Below are 15,824 nucleotides of genomic sequence, written 5' to 3' on the forward strand. Positions count from 1 at the left end.
CACGCGCCTGCGCACACGCTGGCTCCGCCCCCTTCCCTCCAGTGCTGCAGCCGCGCAGCGCTTGGGCAGAATGGCGGCTCTTTTGGAATCGCTTCTCCTGAAGAAAGTGGACGTTAATAAGGCCTTGGACTGGCTGAGGAATGTCGAGGTAGGTGCTCAGTAACTAAACGCCACGTGGTTGCGACATTCGGTGTGCGTTTGCCTTTGAAAGTCACGGGAGACGAGATGACATCGCTCACAAGTGATGTAAACAAAACTTTGAGCTAGCAAGCTAGCGAGCTGGGCTAATGTCGCCTTGGATGGAGTGATCTCAGCTGTAGGCCAGAAGTTACGTCGACAACTTTTCTGTAAAACGAGAGAAATCATGCACTCGAAAAGAAAACATTCGTGTAAGTTACTGTGCTTGCGTGCGACCATCATGTGTCCTGATCAGCTTTGTGGAGATCAGCAGATGTTCGCCAGCTTAATGTTAGCTAAGTGGCTACACTCTGCAAACATGCCTGGTTTCTAATGTTTGTTGACCTGGTTATTTATTATACTGGTCGCATCGTGGGTCCATTACCCGGCGCTTATAATTTTCCAGTGCAAGCTTGTGTTTAATGCTACCCGCTACAAGTGAACCATCCTACAGCCATGCCTCTCTCTTCAACAGAAGGGCGACACGCTGTCACTCAGTGAACCCAAGGTGACAGTCCAGAAACAAGAATTCGTCCCTTTCCTTTTGAACTTCCTGAGAGAGCAGAGCAGCCAAGCCCTCACCAATGGCCCTGCCACGCCTGCCAAGACCCCCAGCCGCCCCAGGCCTCCCACTCAGTCTCAGGGCTTCTTCACTGAGCGGAGGGGTTGCAGGTCTGCTGGAGGTGGAGCCGGTTCTCGGAGCACCAGCCGGGTCCAGCTGTTCTCCCCTGCTCCGTCTGTGTCCCCCGGAGCGGAATGGGATCCTGCCGGCCATTCTGGGTCCCAGTGCCTGAGTGGTGTTAGTGCCTTTAGCAGCCCCTCTTTCACTTCGGCATGGAGCCCTGCCTCGAGGCCCTCAGGCTCAGAGCGGCGTCCCCCCCAGAGACTCAGTCTGGGGGACTACATGGTTTCCCCTCCAGAGCCCCAGCACAGCCCCAGCCTGCAGTCGCAGAAAGGCCGCAAGAGGAGTGGAGGCAGCATGGGTATAGGGGGACAGGGCAGGCACGGAGGAGGGCGTGGGGGACACCATAATGAGGAGACTGGACGGTGGGAAGGTGGGGGGAGGAGATCAGGTAGAGGAGGAGGGGGGTACAATAAGATGAGCGAACAGGTTTCACCTCCAACTGTCAGCCAGCTGAACTTCAACAACCTGGAGGACTTCCCTCCTGTTGGGTCGTCACCTATTTCACCTGCGTGAGTCACTGTTGCACTTTTTATAGAAGCCTATTTCAGTATTTTTACACTCTTGTGTTACCTTATTCAGTGCTTTCACAGTGCAAGTATCTTGAGATGAGGCTGTCAAAACATAATTCACTGTGTATGACCAGACACAGGTAGACCATTTTAGATTATTTATTCCTGTTTGTATGGGCAGGATATTGCAAGGATATTGCTCATCACTTACTACATACGAGTGTTGCATTATGTTCTGTGTATTGCCACAGCACCAGTGGGTTCCACCCAGAAGTTAAAATTTCCCCACAGACCATGGCATCATCATTAGTTAATAGGAAGTCAGCATTGATTTGGTTCTCTTTTCACATTTCACATTTCCCTCACTCTGTCCGTTATCCTGCAGAACGGCCAAACCATCCAGAAGAATAAACCCGACACCGGTCAGCGCCGAGCGGCCACATTCAAAACCAAAGACCTGTTTCACCTCCACCCCATTCAGCAAGCCCTCTAGTCCCCCAGTAGGAGCAGAGGCCCTAGGGGGGTCACTGATAACGGGCAGTCCCTTAAGCCTGCAGGAAGAGAGGGAGCTGCTGAAGAGGGAGAAGTAAGTGGATTTGAGCTGGCCTGCAAATTTGGTGACGTTTTCACCGTGTCAGCCAGGGCTCCTGATGTGGACGACATATAGCCTCAGCTTTTCACCAATCAGTGACATCCTCTGTGATGTTGTTTCACCTGATTTCCAGTGGCACATGATTCTCACAGGAAGACATGAAAATCTCTGCCAGGAAAAATATGGCACCATAGAAATTTTACCATCATGTTTATCTCTTCCAATTCGGTGCCTCTTCGTTATCTGGGATAGTAGTTAATTTCAAGCAAGGTTTGGCACCATTAAGATTGTATTTTTTAAAATGTCATGGCAGTGCTGAAAAAAATAATAATTACTTGCAGCATGCAATGCAAAACGACTGGGGAAATTGCAAACTAGACTCAGACAGTGGTGAAAAACTCTAACTCCATATGGCAGTTCTTCTCTTCTTTTAAATTTCTGTATATTTCTCCCAGTGGCAAATTTCATTGTTTTCCTATGAATTATTAATAGTGTGTGCTCTTTTTGCTTCCACTGCAGTGTCAGTTGCAGCTTCAGCTCTGTTTCTGCTGTTTTATAATCATGAGTTGCTTGTGTTCAGGACTAAGCGTGCCCAGCAGGTCTGCTCTCCTCTGTCGTCCTCTCTGGAGCCGTGCACCCCAACCAAATCGGGGCTGAGAACGACTTCTAAGGTTACACCAGACATACAGACTGTCTGTCCTGAGCCCTCCAAAGTCACCTTGGCCTCCGAACTGGATCTCCTGGCTGAGCTGTACTGCACCTGCATTTCTGGTAAATGATCACAGGGGGGAGCTAAAGTGCCAAAAAAAAAGATAACTGGCTGACAGTTTCCCCTTTCATCCAAGAACCTTGAAGATGAAGTATGTAAGATAAGGAAGTTATTTTATCTGTATCGCATTTCAGACAGTGATAAATATAGAAAAAAAACCTTAAGATAAATGGTCAGTAAGTTTAAGAAGTCATTTTAAAGATGACATTGGTTTCTGATCACATAAACCTCTTCCAGTTCATGAAAATGTTTTTTTTTTTTTTTTTTTTCATCCCTCGCAGAAAACCTGGTGCCAAACATTTTCCTGGAGCTTTTCTTTGTCATGCAGTTGCTGACATCTTGGTCCCCTCCCACTTCCGAGAAAGAGGAAAGTCTGTGTGTGGTGAATCCAGGTTAATACCTCTTTCAAAGGCCTGTGCAGCAAGCCAAGTTTACCCGATAACATATGCCTACCAAGACAAATGTGGCCAATTTCATCTTTGATTCTTAATGAATGAATGTCAATGGAGACGCCGTTCTGTTTCACTTTTTCAGATGTTCTGGAGAGAGGTTACCTCCGACCCGTACACAACTGTGTACATTTTGCAGTGAGGGTGCTGGAGAATCAGTTTCAGTGAGTGTTTCATTTCCTCTGTCCTCCAAACTCATGTATCCACTCACACAAATAAATGAGCTCCCAAATATCCCATATATCAACCGACTCTCCTGTGCTCTGACTGTCTCCGCGTTGGTTCATAACCTCGTCTTGTTATCGTCAGGTTGATCGCTCATTTGGACAAGTGTACCTTGCGTCTGCTGGCAGAGAATGAAAGGGTGGCCTTGTTCTCTCCGGCTCTTAGGGAGCGCCTGACTCAGGCCCAGGACACCAGCACAGCCAAGGTAACAAATCAAATCAATCAATCAAACACACTTTATTTGTTTGGCAATTTTCATACAACTGAATGCAACACAAAGAGCTTCACACAACAAAACAGAGCATAATAAACATACAGGAAACTGCAAAAAATCAATATTTTATGTTAGATAAATTCATATTCCTCTTGCATTTCCTATTAGAATCATTTGCGCCCTGTTCAGTTCCTTAATAAAAAATGTTTTTTGGTCAAATTCATAATTGTCTGAGTGCAGCCCTATTTGCTAAACTGAGAGATTTTCAGTGTTGTTTTTTCCATTCCAGCTGTCTCCTTCAGTTTCCACATTCATCCACTCAGTCCCCTTCCAGCCCGCTACTGACAATCGGTCCAACTTCAGCAGTGACAAGGCCTTCCACACTTTCAAAAAACAGAGGTATAACGCAATACTGTTTTTTGTTGTTTTGGTTTTCGTCAAAAGCTGCCCTCTTGCCATGTTTCCAGTATTCAAAGTATCTATATGACATAATGTAGCTGAAACAGTTTGATATGGCCACTTGGTATACATTTATCAAAGTATCAGAGAAGTATTGGATCCTTCCCAGGGTGCAAGACAGGCTGAGTCCAAGTGCTAAATGAGAATGGCTGCTGATCCATTACGTATGAAATTTTGCTATTTTGTTCTCAGAGATATTTTTTACGAAGCGCTGCGAGAATGGGAGGACTTTCACAAGGAACCTGGGTGGAACTTTGAGGCTGTGCTGGGTAATAGGATCAGGTAATACCAGTGACCTATTTGCAACAACATATTTTTTAATAGGCAGCATCATTATTGAAAGCACACGAAAGCTATTCAGAGCATAGAAATCATTAAAAATGACCAGCTCTGCTTGGGCCTCAAGTTGCTTTTCTCATTTTTCTTGATAGGAATCTGTCTACAAGATCGATCTGTCTGTCTGTGTGTGTGTGTCTATCTATCTGTCTATCAATCTTATTTATGAGGTTTGGCTTTGTGGGCTTGGCTGCTTTTCAGAGCAATGGTGAGTCAGCTGAACTCTGCAGGGAACCATTCCCATTTTGCCCGCCTGTTCCTGAAGCAGCTTGTTCAGGTACATTTCGGTAGATCTTTCTAGCATAGTTTTTCCCAGCATTATACGTCGTGCATGCTCTGTCTAGCATAGTAAGGAACCGAAATGCATTAAAATGTTGCTTTCATTGTCCAGATGTGTAAAGGCCCCCGTGTGAACAGCTCTCCTGGTGACACCCCTGATGCTGACCTGCTCGGCATGCTGGGAGCAGACAGCCTGGGCCGTCTGAAACGTCTAGAGGAACGTCTCATTCAGCCTCACGGTATCGTTGGCCCCTGCCCCCCTCCATCTTTCCCAGGACACCAGGAGTTCTTCAGGGACTTCCTGCAAATTGCCAGCTGGTGAGATGATGAGTCTTCAAGCAAATAGCACCAACTACAGTGTCTCGAAAAAGCATTTTGTTGCCACTGGGCATTTAAACAATTTATGTACTTAAGATCTGCCTAACTTGGCAGGCCAGTTTGGATCCAATCAAGCATTTCATGAAGGGTTTCATCCCAAAACATGGATAAAATGCTTTCAACAAAAGCAATGGCCTGAAGTTGACTGATAATTTGCATAGTAACTCTTCATTTGCCTTACTTTAATGTTCGCAGTATTTTCCCAGTTGGTAGATATAGCCTTTTTAAAAAATCAAATTAAACGTATCCCTAGTGACTTTTAAGTTTAAGTCAAGTGCTTTGATATGTTGTCTGTTTAAAGTCTTGTATATATCTTTTTTCAGTATATTTTTACTGAAAAAGTAAGAATCATGATCTCAATTCTTAGATGGAAAATCATGATTCACATTTTAGCAATAATCATCCAGCCTTAGTGACAACCTGGCAAAAAGCTGCAAAGTCTTTTGAGTGTTGGATTAAAATGAAATGAAAAAAAATCACAGCAAACAAACATGACAAAGAAATAAACAAATTAGAAACAAATTAGTGATTTCAGCTGAAGACAAGACTGAATCCAGACTGAATTCTTATTTCGCAGATACATACAGGCATCACTGGGCCACTCATGCGCGTTACCTCCCCCCCTGTTAGAGGTGTTTAAATCTTGTCCCTGTGTGACCTAAAATGTCTTACACACTTTGTTCCAGCTGCCAGCTGAACCAGCACCTGAAGGACAGCCTGTGTCAGCAGCTCCTGCAGCTGGATGAGGTGTCCATCCTGAGTCCTGCTGCTGCCATCGGGGAGGGAGAGGTGGAGGGAGACGGGGACATGGAGCAGCAGGTATATGGGCATTGAATATGCAGACATTACTCAGCTGTATTATGGACCTTTGCAACTTATTCCAGAGTCTTGCAGATTTCTGTCAGCTAAATTCTTCCTAGTTCCAGAGGTGCCGGAGGGTAAAATCACCAAGAATTTCATTGGGATAACTAAAATAAACCTTTCTATCTTTTTGTTATGTAGATTTGTAGGCCATTATGTTCCTTCTTGTGGTAGCCCACGCCCCCTTTCGACTGAATGTCCTTAAAAGTTACTCTTGCCTTCTGTGGTCCAAGACGTACCTGGTCAAATTTTGTGCTCACATGTGAATCCAATCCCACTTGACACTTACTGGCATGGTGGATTCAGGTTAAAGTCTCATTTCTCTCTCCCCATCAGGATGAGAAGCAGAGGTTCGCCTCCGTGCTGCTGCTGGCTCGTCTCCTGGCCAAGTTTCTGGGATTCATTGCCTTCATGCCTTACCAAACGTCTGAGAGGCCATCCAGGGAGATACAGGAGGCTGCCGTAGCCCTTCGCAGCAAGGTGAGAAAACACAGGATGGATGTGAATAAACCATGCCACAGGCCTGGATCAAATAGAGCCAAGAGAAGCCAGTCTTAAAGGAATGTTTTCACGAAATTCACAGATAAGTTTACCACATCGGGGCAGCTGAGGTAGGGTCACATATGAAATAGTCTTTCCTTGTATTTCCTAAACTTTCTTACACTCTCATCCTGTGTGTCCCACTCAGTAGGACAAATACCAAACTAGAAAATTAGTGGTCGACCGATACAGGTTTTTCAGAAGCCGATGTCAGTATTTAGAGAGCAGCGTGGCCGATAAATAATGCTGATAGCGTTGTTTTTTCTGTTTTTTTTTTTTTCTTTCTTTTGATCTGATAAAATACAACAATTTCATAAAAATGATAGGTGATGCTTTTTCCTTCCTTTACAGGTCACCCAAATTACCTAGCTGTTCTTCTGTGTTAAAAAAAAAAAAAAAAAAAAACTGCTGTTGCTATGATTAGAAAAAGAAATTTCATCACAACCTGTGCAGTGTAGGCACATTTTTTTTCTAGTAAAAACCTTCCCTGACGTTGAATTGTTTAGATCAGCACATGTGAAAGCTCTCACAAACTGGGTATACGTTGAGTTGTTACTGTGCTGCATCAGTTGGTGATGATGAGGAGCCAAACAAACATTTATTTACATGATTTGAGTCATATCTGGTATGCTCTGTTGTGTGATTTTATGGATATACTGTAAGTGCGTATGTGTTGTCAGGCTTTTTATTTGGTTAAAAATACCCCCCTCTTGCACTCTCCTCGCCGGTCAGAGCGCTCCAGTGCTGGACGTGTGTGCTGTTCTGAGTAGCTGTGTGCGGAGGAGGCGCACCGTGCTGACTGTGCCCTGGCTGGTGGAGTTTCTCTCCATGCTGGACTTCACTGGTCCTCTGCTGCTGTGCTACAGGACCGCACTGGGCACGCTGCTCCTCCTCTACAGGTAAGGCTCCATTTCTTGTTAAAATAAATGTTTGTTTTTCTTTTAGCCACAAACGAGAGAGTTCTGATTGGCTCTGCCACAGTTAAAGCCACTGTAAAATTACCTAATAAACACACACTTTTGACGACATAACAGTTAACTTCAATATTCATATGCTTATCGGTTACAGCCACTAATACTGGTATTTATATGTTGTTTAGCAACCACATTTGGCTTCTGTTCATGTCACTGGATGAGAAATAATTGCGTAATTGTTAATTCAACAATAAAATATAGCTATATTTTTTGTTTTTTAATGTGCCAGTTGAACTTTTAACCACTGACGACTTGATTTTGAAGACGACTTGACTGCCAAATAAAGGTTTTAGGTGCCAGTGTGGACATTTTTCAGATTCTTATCCTCTTAGAAAATGAATTAATCTGTTGAATTTTGTTTATGTAAGCATGAAATTACTGAGATGCATTTTAGAGAATGTGATGCTTTTGATCCATTAAGTGGGGAATATAGAGTCACACAGATTTCACTGACAGTTCTTCATCCTCAGTGGAAAACCTTTATTTATTTATTTATTTTTTTATTCCCCCAATTTGTGAATTTGAAGGACAGTTTCACCCAATTTCCGCCCTGGAAAGTTTGGAAATGCGCCAATCTAAAACAAATGTTCAACTTGTGTAAAAAGCCTCAGACACACACACACACATTCTGTCTGTGTTTCATTGCCGTTTCCCCTCTCACTGCCCCTCTCAGACAGATATGTTTAATTTGTTTTTTTCGTGCTTTCAGGGGAATGCTGCTGGGCCGATGTGGAGAAATGTGTAACCTGAATAAGGTGCTCATGGTGGCTGTATTGGGTTGGCTTTTTCAGGTGAGACTTGAAGTGCTTCATGTTTTGATCTGTTTGTCTTTTAATTTGTTTTACATGGTTTACAATTATTCCAATCCAAATTAGAATGCCTGTGTAATTATTTGTGTTACAGCTAAAGTAACTTTAATTCAGTAATTGTATCATGAATGTAAGTAACTTAACTCTGTATGTCTTATAGATCCCAGTTATTCCTGAAGACATGTTCTTCATCAGTGACTTCACTGAGGTGGCTCACCTGGAGGACGGCAGCACAAGTTCTCAGGGACTTGTAAGTGAAATTTCAATTTCAACAGGCACCTGTCCAGAAAATTCCCTCCGGCTGTTCTTGGTGCATAGTGAGATTTCTCTTCTTTTTTTTATCTTAAGGACTCCATTCCCCTGGTGGATCAGCAGCTTCTCTATACATGCTGTCCTTTTCTGGGTGAGTACATTGACGATGATATTCACTGACTGACATTTATTACTCTTTATTCCCCACAGGGAACAAGAGCACATTCACACCTGGCATGTGTGGTGCAGTTTATTTGACCCATGCAGCACTGACTCAGTTAGTTTTGCTGAACAGGTGGAAACACAATCTGAAGTCATGTGAGCATCTAAATAACCACACCAGGGCCACCTGAGAGTGCAGGTCTCGATCTTCTTCCAAGTGAACTGTGGTGCAGTTTGTCAGGAGGGAGAACAGGCAGGAGGAAATATTGTGTACTTAGCCTTGGAAAGCTTAGCATAACAAGTTGTTGAAAAAGAAACAATAAATTTGAGCGCAAACCGCAGTCTGGAATAATACTTATTGAGTGTAGACAGTAACACAATCCTTTCCTCTGGTAAAACAGTGTTTTGTTTTGGTTTCTTTTGTTTCATGTTGTGGTAATATGTCTCATCTCTTGTGATATGTGGCTGTTCACAACTGGACTAGTGGGTTGAGAGAGTGACAATAGATGTTATTATTATTGGTAGAATTACCATTGTTATTGTTGCGGTTGTGTTTTTCTTGGGACGAAGGCACTGCGTGTGCATGAAAAGATCTGGAACGGTACTGGGAAAGAAGGAGGGGATCTGGGTTTTGGGTCAGAGGTATATGTGATTTAGTGTGAATAGTCCCTGTATGTTGTTTGTTAATGTTTTGTGTTTTTATGTGGACTCCAAGAAGAATGGTTGCTACCTTTCTAGTAGCTAATAGGGATCTGAATAAACACTGTTCAGCTCAAGTTACAGGGAGCGGGATGGGCTGTAATCCTCATAATTATTTTCACATGACAGCACACAGCAAGCCAGTTGACTTCCATGCCCTTCACGCATCAGTTTTCATGAATTGCTGAGATGCAGCAGTAAATGGCAGTGAACAGTATTTAGCAACATGTTATCATTCCAAGACGATGCATATTAATTTTACAATTAAGGACGTTGTATTAGCAGTGCTTTTCAGTATTCTTGTGCATAATGCTTCAGGCTCTATTTTCTAACATTATCTAGCGGGCCAAATAGTCCAATCTGATCAGCTTGGGAGTCAAAGAGCTCAAATGACATTCAATTTCAGAGCTTAAAACTATACAACATTGCCACCAGTGTGTCGTGAGACAGTGCAAACAATCTGAATAGAAGTTTTTCCTTGTTTGTTTTTTTTTTTCTGTCCAGGTGAGTTCCGTAAGCTCCTAGCTGCATTTGTGTCTGGAAGCACAGCAAAGAGTGGAGGAATTATCCGCAAAATCACCCCCACCTCTGCTGAGATCAGGGACACGCCGACCGCTAACAGGTCCCAGCAGAAACTACAGGTGAGTCAAGAGAGAGGTAATCGAGAGAGATGGAAAAGGAGATTGAGTTGCCTGTGTGTGAGGGTTTGAATCGATTGTGTAAATTTTCGCAAAGGTGGACCTGGAGCAAGCCTTCTTCCACAACCAGCCGCCGTCTTTGCGTCGCACTGTGGAGTTTGTTGCTGAGAGGGTTGGATCCAACTGTGTCAAGCATATGAAGTAGGTATCACAGAGCGGTGGGTGTTTGTGTGTATCTAAGGAGGGGAGTAACTTTTTGTCCACTGTTTATGTTGAATCATCCAAACCACTCAATTAATGAAATTTTCAGAAATGTCCAACCATAGTCAGATGTCTGTGTGCATGTGTGTGTTTGTCTAAATGTTGTTGCTGCTGTTCCTCAGGGCTACACTGGTGAGCGAGTTGGTGGAGAGAGGGGAGAAGATGCTAAGAGACGGACTGGAGTTGCCAAAGTCCAGTCCTCCAAAACTCAACGACTCCATCTGCGCTCAGCTGTGTGACGCAGGCATGGAGGCTCTGGCAAGAGCCACCAGGTACAACAGCTTCTTGCACCCGTGACTACTAGTAGTACAAATCCATAAATTCAATAGAGTGGTGGTAACGAGTTCATGTCGAAAGACTAATTGCTGAAGCAATATGAATAAACAAATGAGTGTTTGATGTTTAGGAAAGGACTTATTTTTTTTTAATAATGTAACATAAAAAATACAAATTGCTCCTTTATGCTCCTTACTACACCGCATTAGTTTTTTACTTGTGTGGCAGTCTCCTCTCTTTGATCATACACTCTCGTATAATCCTGCAGATTTTGCAGTGAAAAGAGTCCTGAAGCCATAAGAATGCTGCTTCCTGAGGAGACCTCCCCCGCTGTAAGTCCCATAAAATCACACTGCAAAAACAGCAGAGCTGATTAAGAAAGTGAGGAGAAACCCATCAGACATTTTAAGCCTCTTTGAGATGGAGTGCCATGTCACATCTGTATGCCTCTGTATCTCTCTGCAGGTCCTGACCACATCTGAAAACATCACTAAACGTCTGGCGACAGAGAAAGCCTGCAGCTGGCTCTCTGCCAACATCACAGGTAGATGGGAAAGAGACGGAGCGGGTCACTTGACAAGCTTGTAGCGTATTTGCTGCCATGTCACGCCCAAATGCTCAATGCAGCAATATTTACTTGTGGTCTTTGTGGTTAGCCAAGCAGCCACTTGGGTTGTCTATTTCCAGGACCTGGTTAAGTAGGCATGGAGACTGCAGGTGTTAGAGGGTTTGGTCAGTGCACACAGGGGCACATTTGGCAAAAAGAAAATGTTTCCCATCATGGTTACGTAAAGAAGATACATTTTCTAAATAAATGTGAATTGAAGGCCCAATTAGGAAGCAAAACATAATCAGGTACCCAAAAATTACAAATAAGTACATTAATAAACAGCCAAAAAAAGATAAATAATTAATAAAAAAAAAAAAGTTCAAATTTGACTAACTTATACTGGATTTGCCCAGTACGATGACCCAATAAAATCATTTCCGCATACAAACTGCTTATGACTTTTGGGATACATTTATCCCTAAATACCGCCTCAAAGTGGTATTAGGGTAAGAGTTCATTAAGTGTGGATTAAGTGCATCTGTATTTGGGCATTTTCAGATGTGGGACTGTCATCCACACTTATTTGGCGGTGGAAACTGCAGTGAAAGTTTCTTGCTTGAGGTTTTCTGTTATCTCCTCTTTTCTCATTGCCAGCGCTAATAAAGCGGGAGTGGAAGAGCAGGTTTGACCGTGTGATGAGGGCCCTGGCTAGCCCAGTGTCGCCAGTCTTGGGGGATGTGGAGGGCGTCGGAGATGAGTTGGCAACTCAGGAGCAGCCCGTCACCCCAAAGCGAAAACAGGAATGTCAGAAAGTGACCACCTGCCCTGCAGACTGCAGACACACTGCCCCACTGCCCTCCGACATCCTCATTGAGATTAAGGTCATTTTAAAATTAGGGTTTTATTATTTGTCTTAACTGTTTAGTTACTAAGGTCACATTTAGGGGGACTTACCCTGAATTTAACAGTTCTTATGGTTATTATTCTGCAGTAGACTCAGGAAATGAGGACTTTTCCTACAAAGTCCTTTTTTTCACCTTTTTTATCCGTTGTACTTTGCATTTTCCTTGATTTTGAGAGCTCAATATTATCTCATTGGATTGCATTACACAAATTATTGAAATCAAGTTCAGGAGTTACAAGTAGTACCACTTGAAGGTTATCTCTGATTAAAGTAAAAGTGGATGATGGGAATTAAAATGGAGTAGCAGTGTATCTGAGAACCTGCTAATTTAAGTGTCACTGGGTTTTGTGTAGGAGGTGTTGAGCATCGCAGTCGGCCCCAGGACTGACGAGGAGCTGCCAACAGACTCTCAGCTCAGCGCTTTGCTGGAGAGAGTGGGAGAAACACTGGTTTGCAGAAAGGTACGCCATTAACTGTAACTCACAAACGGTTCATCTTACATCTGAGGCCTCTGGAAATATGCAGAGGACCCAGGCACAAGCTGACACAGAATGACAAAGTTCATACACAAAGACATGCACAGTGCAGTAGTGCATCAAATGAGCGCCTCCATATGATCATTTTGGTTTTTACCCCCCTTTATTCTCTGGTCCTCTCTCATCTCCTTTTGTAGTTCTTAACCCCAGTGTCAGAACAGATGTTGCTGCGGTCCACCGTTTTACTGGCCTGCAAACTGGGTAAGAGTCTAGGACACTGCACACTGCACTTTGGTAGTGTTTTGTTTCAGGTGTTATTAATACTGTTTCATTAGTAGGTTTCTTGCTGATTAATTCCCAGCAGTGCTTTATGAATACTAGTGTTTAGTTTTTAGATTATTATTGTTGGATTGCTGCAAAATTACTGTGCGCTGTTTAATTAGAATCCACATTTAGCCTGCTTCATTTGGGTTAATATACCGTCTATTAGACTGAGTAGCTGCTCTGTGTGTCTGCTCAGTGTCTGCAGAGCTGCCAGCGCTGTGTGTCCAGGACTGCAGCAGAGATGGGGGAGGTGGCGGGGTCGCTGAGGATCCTGGTTCAGGGTCTGAGCCTCCTATCAGAGCAGTGCTAAAGCAGTTTGCAGATCTGTGGGAAAGAGACTGCTGTTGGTCTGTACCCCTCCACCTGCTCTTCACTCCTCTCAGTGTCGCCGCCGTGCTGAAGGCCAGCGATGCCGAGGTACATCCGCTAATCCTGTTACAAACTATTACTCATACTACTACTACTGCAAGTACAGGTGAGGTGACATATCTCACTAAGGGTCAACTCTGCACCAGTGCGGGACTGTTGCCACAGCTTTGCAATGTTTGCGTTAATGCAGAATATAAGGTATTGGTAGATAACAGGTTTTCATTGTGTGAGCTCATTTATTTATATGTAAAAATTCTGTAATATAGCTTTAAGCATGTCTTGTGCCAATCATATAAATTGAGGGTGTAGAATAGAGTTTGGAAATTTTCTGATTACCATTCAGAAACGTAACACACTTGCAAAAAAAAAAAAAAAAAAAAAAAAAAAAAACAGATCAAGTGTCCCTTATGTCTGTTTTGCACAAATTTTTTTCTTTTGTTTTAATTTTGTTTATGATTAAAATGGTGTTAATTTCACCATCAGACAGTTTACGGTGATTTATAATCCTCATCTTTGGACCAAATATGCCTCCTAGGCACTTGGTGATAAGCCAGGGAGTCATTAAAATTTCATCTTATCTAATTACTTCTTGTATTATTACTGTACAGTTATTCATCTATACTTTTGCCACCACTACTGTTATCATTAATACACTATTAGGAATTTTGTACTTCTCTCATCTTGTAGCCTTTTCCGTTTTAGCAGTTTTATTCAATCTACAAAGTGCTGTGAAAAAATGGAACAAAGCAGTCATATTAACAAAAATCACAAACCACTGTCTGTCTAGAAATTAGTTTTATTGTAAATCACATTCATGTAATGTCACCTGATTTTACCTACAGTAGTTGAGACATACATTATGCTACTGTTTTGTGCATGGCATTCTCTTTTGTTATATAATTTCTGAGGTTTTCTGTGGTATTCACTTTTACTAAAAAAATGTGTGAATGTGTTGTGCCTCCCTTTTCCTTTTCAGTGGAACAACTACCTGTTCCTGGTAAGACAGCTGGTCGACAGAGGGCTCTTGGCAGAGGAAGAGGTGATATCTCATTGGAAGAGGCTGTCAAATCTGGCCCTGCCGGCGGTGAGGGATACTCATCTGATTCGTTAATTGCACTCATCATCGTGCTTTCTTTTGAAATTGCTGCAGGGTTAAAATTTACTCCCTCATGTCGCTTACTTGTCATTTCACTCTGTCATTTTCCTCCTTCAGGAGCTGATTGAAAAGTTTCAGCTGCAATCACAGGCTGTCAACCCCTCCCTGCATCTGCCTGAGCTACAGAGGCACATGGACATGCTGCAGGTCTCACACCAGACAGTAGAGGGAGCTACCTGACCAAACGAATGATATCCAAGATCCATTGGCATCTTTTGACTGATCACCACAGTGTTTTATACCATAGCCAAGAGTGTGCTGATCAAAGCAGAGACAGATCAGGGTGACCTACTGTTGCAGATCATTCTTTTAATGGATATTTTTGCACAGCTGTTCCATAATTTACCACATATCAGGCTCTGTAAGCTTCACAGTTTTGTTCTGCACCTGTTATGTGACAGACGCTCTTCACAAAACCCTCTGCTCTTTTGTAAAAGTGCAAGTGGGAGCCAGACAGTCCTGCCAGTCAGGATTAGTAGCCAGGGACACACGGATGACCACACAGTCTTAACTACCTAGATTTTGATCTTTTGCATTTCTTGGCTCAAACTAAATGAACTTAAGTGTCACATCAAGATTTAGGCTCATTATAACATACATGAAATATATTGGTATAGTTGACACGTGGGGACCCATCAGACAAGCCATAGTTGAAGAGACAGTGCTCTAAAAATAATATGAAATATGTGCCGTTTAGTTTTGAGAAATATGTCTTTACTTTATGTGGCACTTTACACACACTGCCTTTGACCGCCACCACTAGTGACCGACTGCATGTTTATCTCATGAATGCAAGAATGCATTTGTAATACTTTCAGTTCATGTTGAACGTGCTATACTCTCTGCTGCTTTTAAAAATCAAATGTTTTTATGTTGTCACAAAGTGAAATTATGATAATAAAGATGTGTTCTTGCAAAAGCTTACTTTGTCTTTAGCAGTGCATAACACCAGTTGTACAAAGTGACCATGAATATAAACATCACAGTTATCCGTAGGAGCCCAGCGTATGGCAAAGAAAAATCATCGAATAACAATAACACATAAAACTTGATTATTATGGACAAACTGGAGGATAAGACATCGCCATGACTTATCTCAGTTGGTGATGCACAAATGTTTGAGGCTGATACCGAAATCAGATATCAGCTACAAGCATTTTTTGTAAGACTCATACATAAATGCAAGTGCAAAACAGATTTAGTTTTTCAGACAGGCTGTCTTCAGAGATTTGTAAACCCCCAAAATGACATGATATAATATTATGGATTCACCCCGAAATTTGTCACAGATCCTGGCTGTGAATGTAATAACTCAAATTCAATTTATTTTTCTTTTCAAAATCTCAACCATAGAGGAAGAGCCCCAGTGATTGTGCGACCCCATGACTTTTCCTCTGCTGCCACCAACAAAACTCATTTATTTCAGTGACACACGACACATCTAGTTAAGTATGCATATATTATATGAAGAGCTCATTTGCAAAAACAGATATCTCCATTT

The 15,824-nt window shown here is 42.7% G+C and overlaps 1 protein-coding gene across 1 annotated transcript; it reads left to right on the top strand.

Annotated features, from left to right (window-relative positions):
* The first annotated feature begins 22 nt into the window (after positions 1 to 22).
* cdan1 (codanin 1) lies at positions 23 to 15,247 on the top strand. The gene is made up of 28 exons (XM_030045067.1): positions 23 to 148; positions 653 to 1,371; positions 1,757 to 1,957; positions 2,544 to 2,734; positions 3,014 to 3,124; positions 3,267 to 3,345; positions 3,491 to 3,611; positions 3,910 to 4,019; positions 4,272 to 4,361; positions 4,617 to 4,692; positions 4,807 to 5,012; positions 5,759 to 5,891; positions 6,270 to 6,413; positions 7,206 to 7,372; positions 8,157 to 8,238; positions 8,417 to 8,506; positions 8,605 to 8,659; positions 9,874 to 10,010; positions 10,105 to 10,208; positions 10,391 to 10,540; positions 10,813 to 10,876; positions 11,010 to 11,088; positions 11,749 to 11,975; positions 12,352 to 12,459; positions 12,672 to 12,735; positions 12,995 to 13,215; positions 14,144 to 14,251; positions 14,381 to 15,247. Exons 1-28 carry the CDS (start codon positions 71 to 73, stop codon positions 14,501 to 14,503), a joined length of 4,038 nt encoding a protein of 1,345 aa, XP_029900927.1. The 5' UTR covers positions 23 to 70; the 3' UTR covers positions 14,504 to 15,247.
* The last annotated feature ends 577 nt before the right edge of the window (positions 15,248 to 15,824 follow it).

Source organism: Myripristis murdjan, chromosome 22, assembly GCF_902150065.1.
Source record: "Myripristis murdjan chromosome 22, fMyrMur1.1, whole genome shotgun sequence".
Classification (NCBI taxonomy): Eukaryota; Metazoa; Chordata; class Actinopteri; order Holocentriformes; family Holocentridae; genus Myripristis; species Myripristis murdjan.

What these genes read in the sequence shown, in the direction of transcription:
- cdan1 (XM_030045067.1), top strand. Translation starts at nt 71, where the DNA reads ATGGCGGCTCTTTTGGAATCGCTTCTCCTGAAGAAAGTGGACGTTAAT. An exon ending in CTGAGGAGACCTCCCCCGCT is followed by an intron (nt 10,877 to 11,009) that starts GTAAGTCCCATA and finishes ATCTCTCTGCAG; the next exon opens with GTCCTGACCACATCTGAAAA. An exon ending in TTTACTGGCCTGCAAACTGG is followed by an intron (nt 12,736 to 12,994) that starts GTAAGAGTCTAG and finishes GTGTCTGCTCAG; the next exon opens with TGTCTGCAGAGCTGCCAGCG.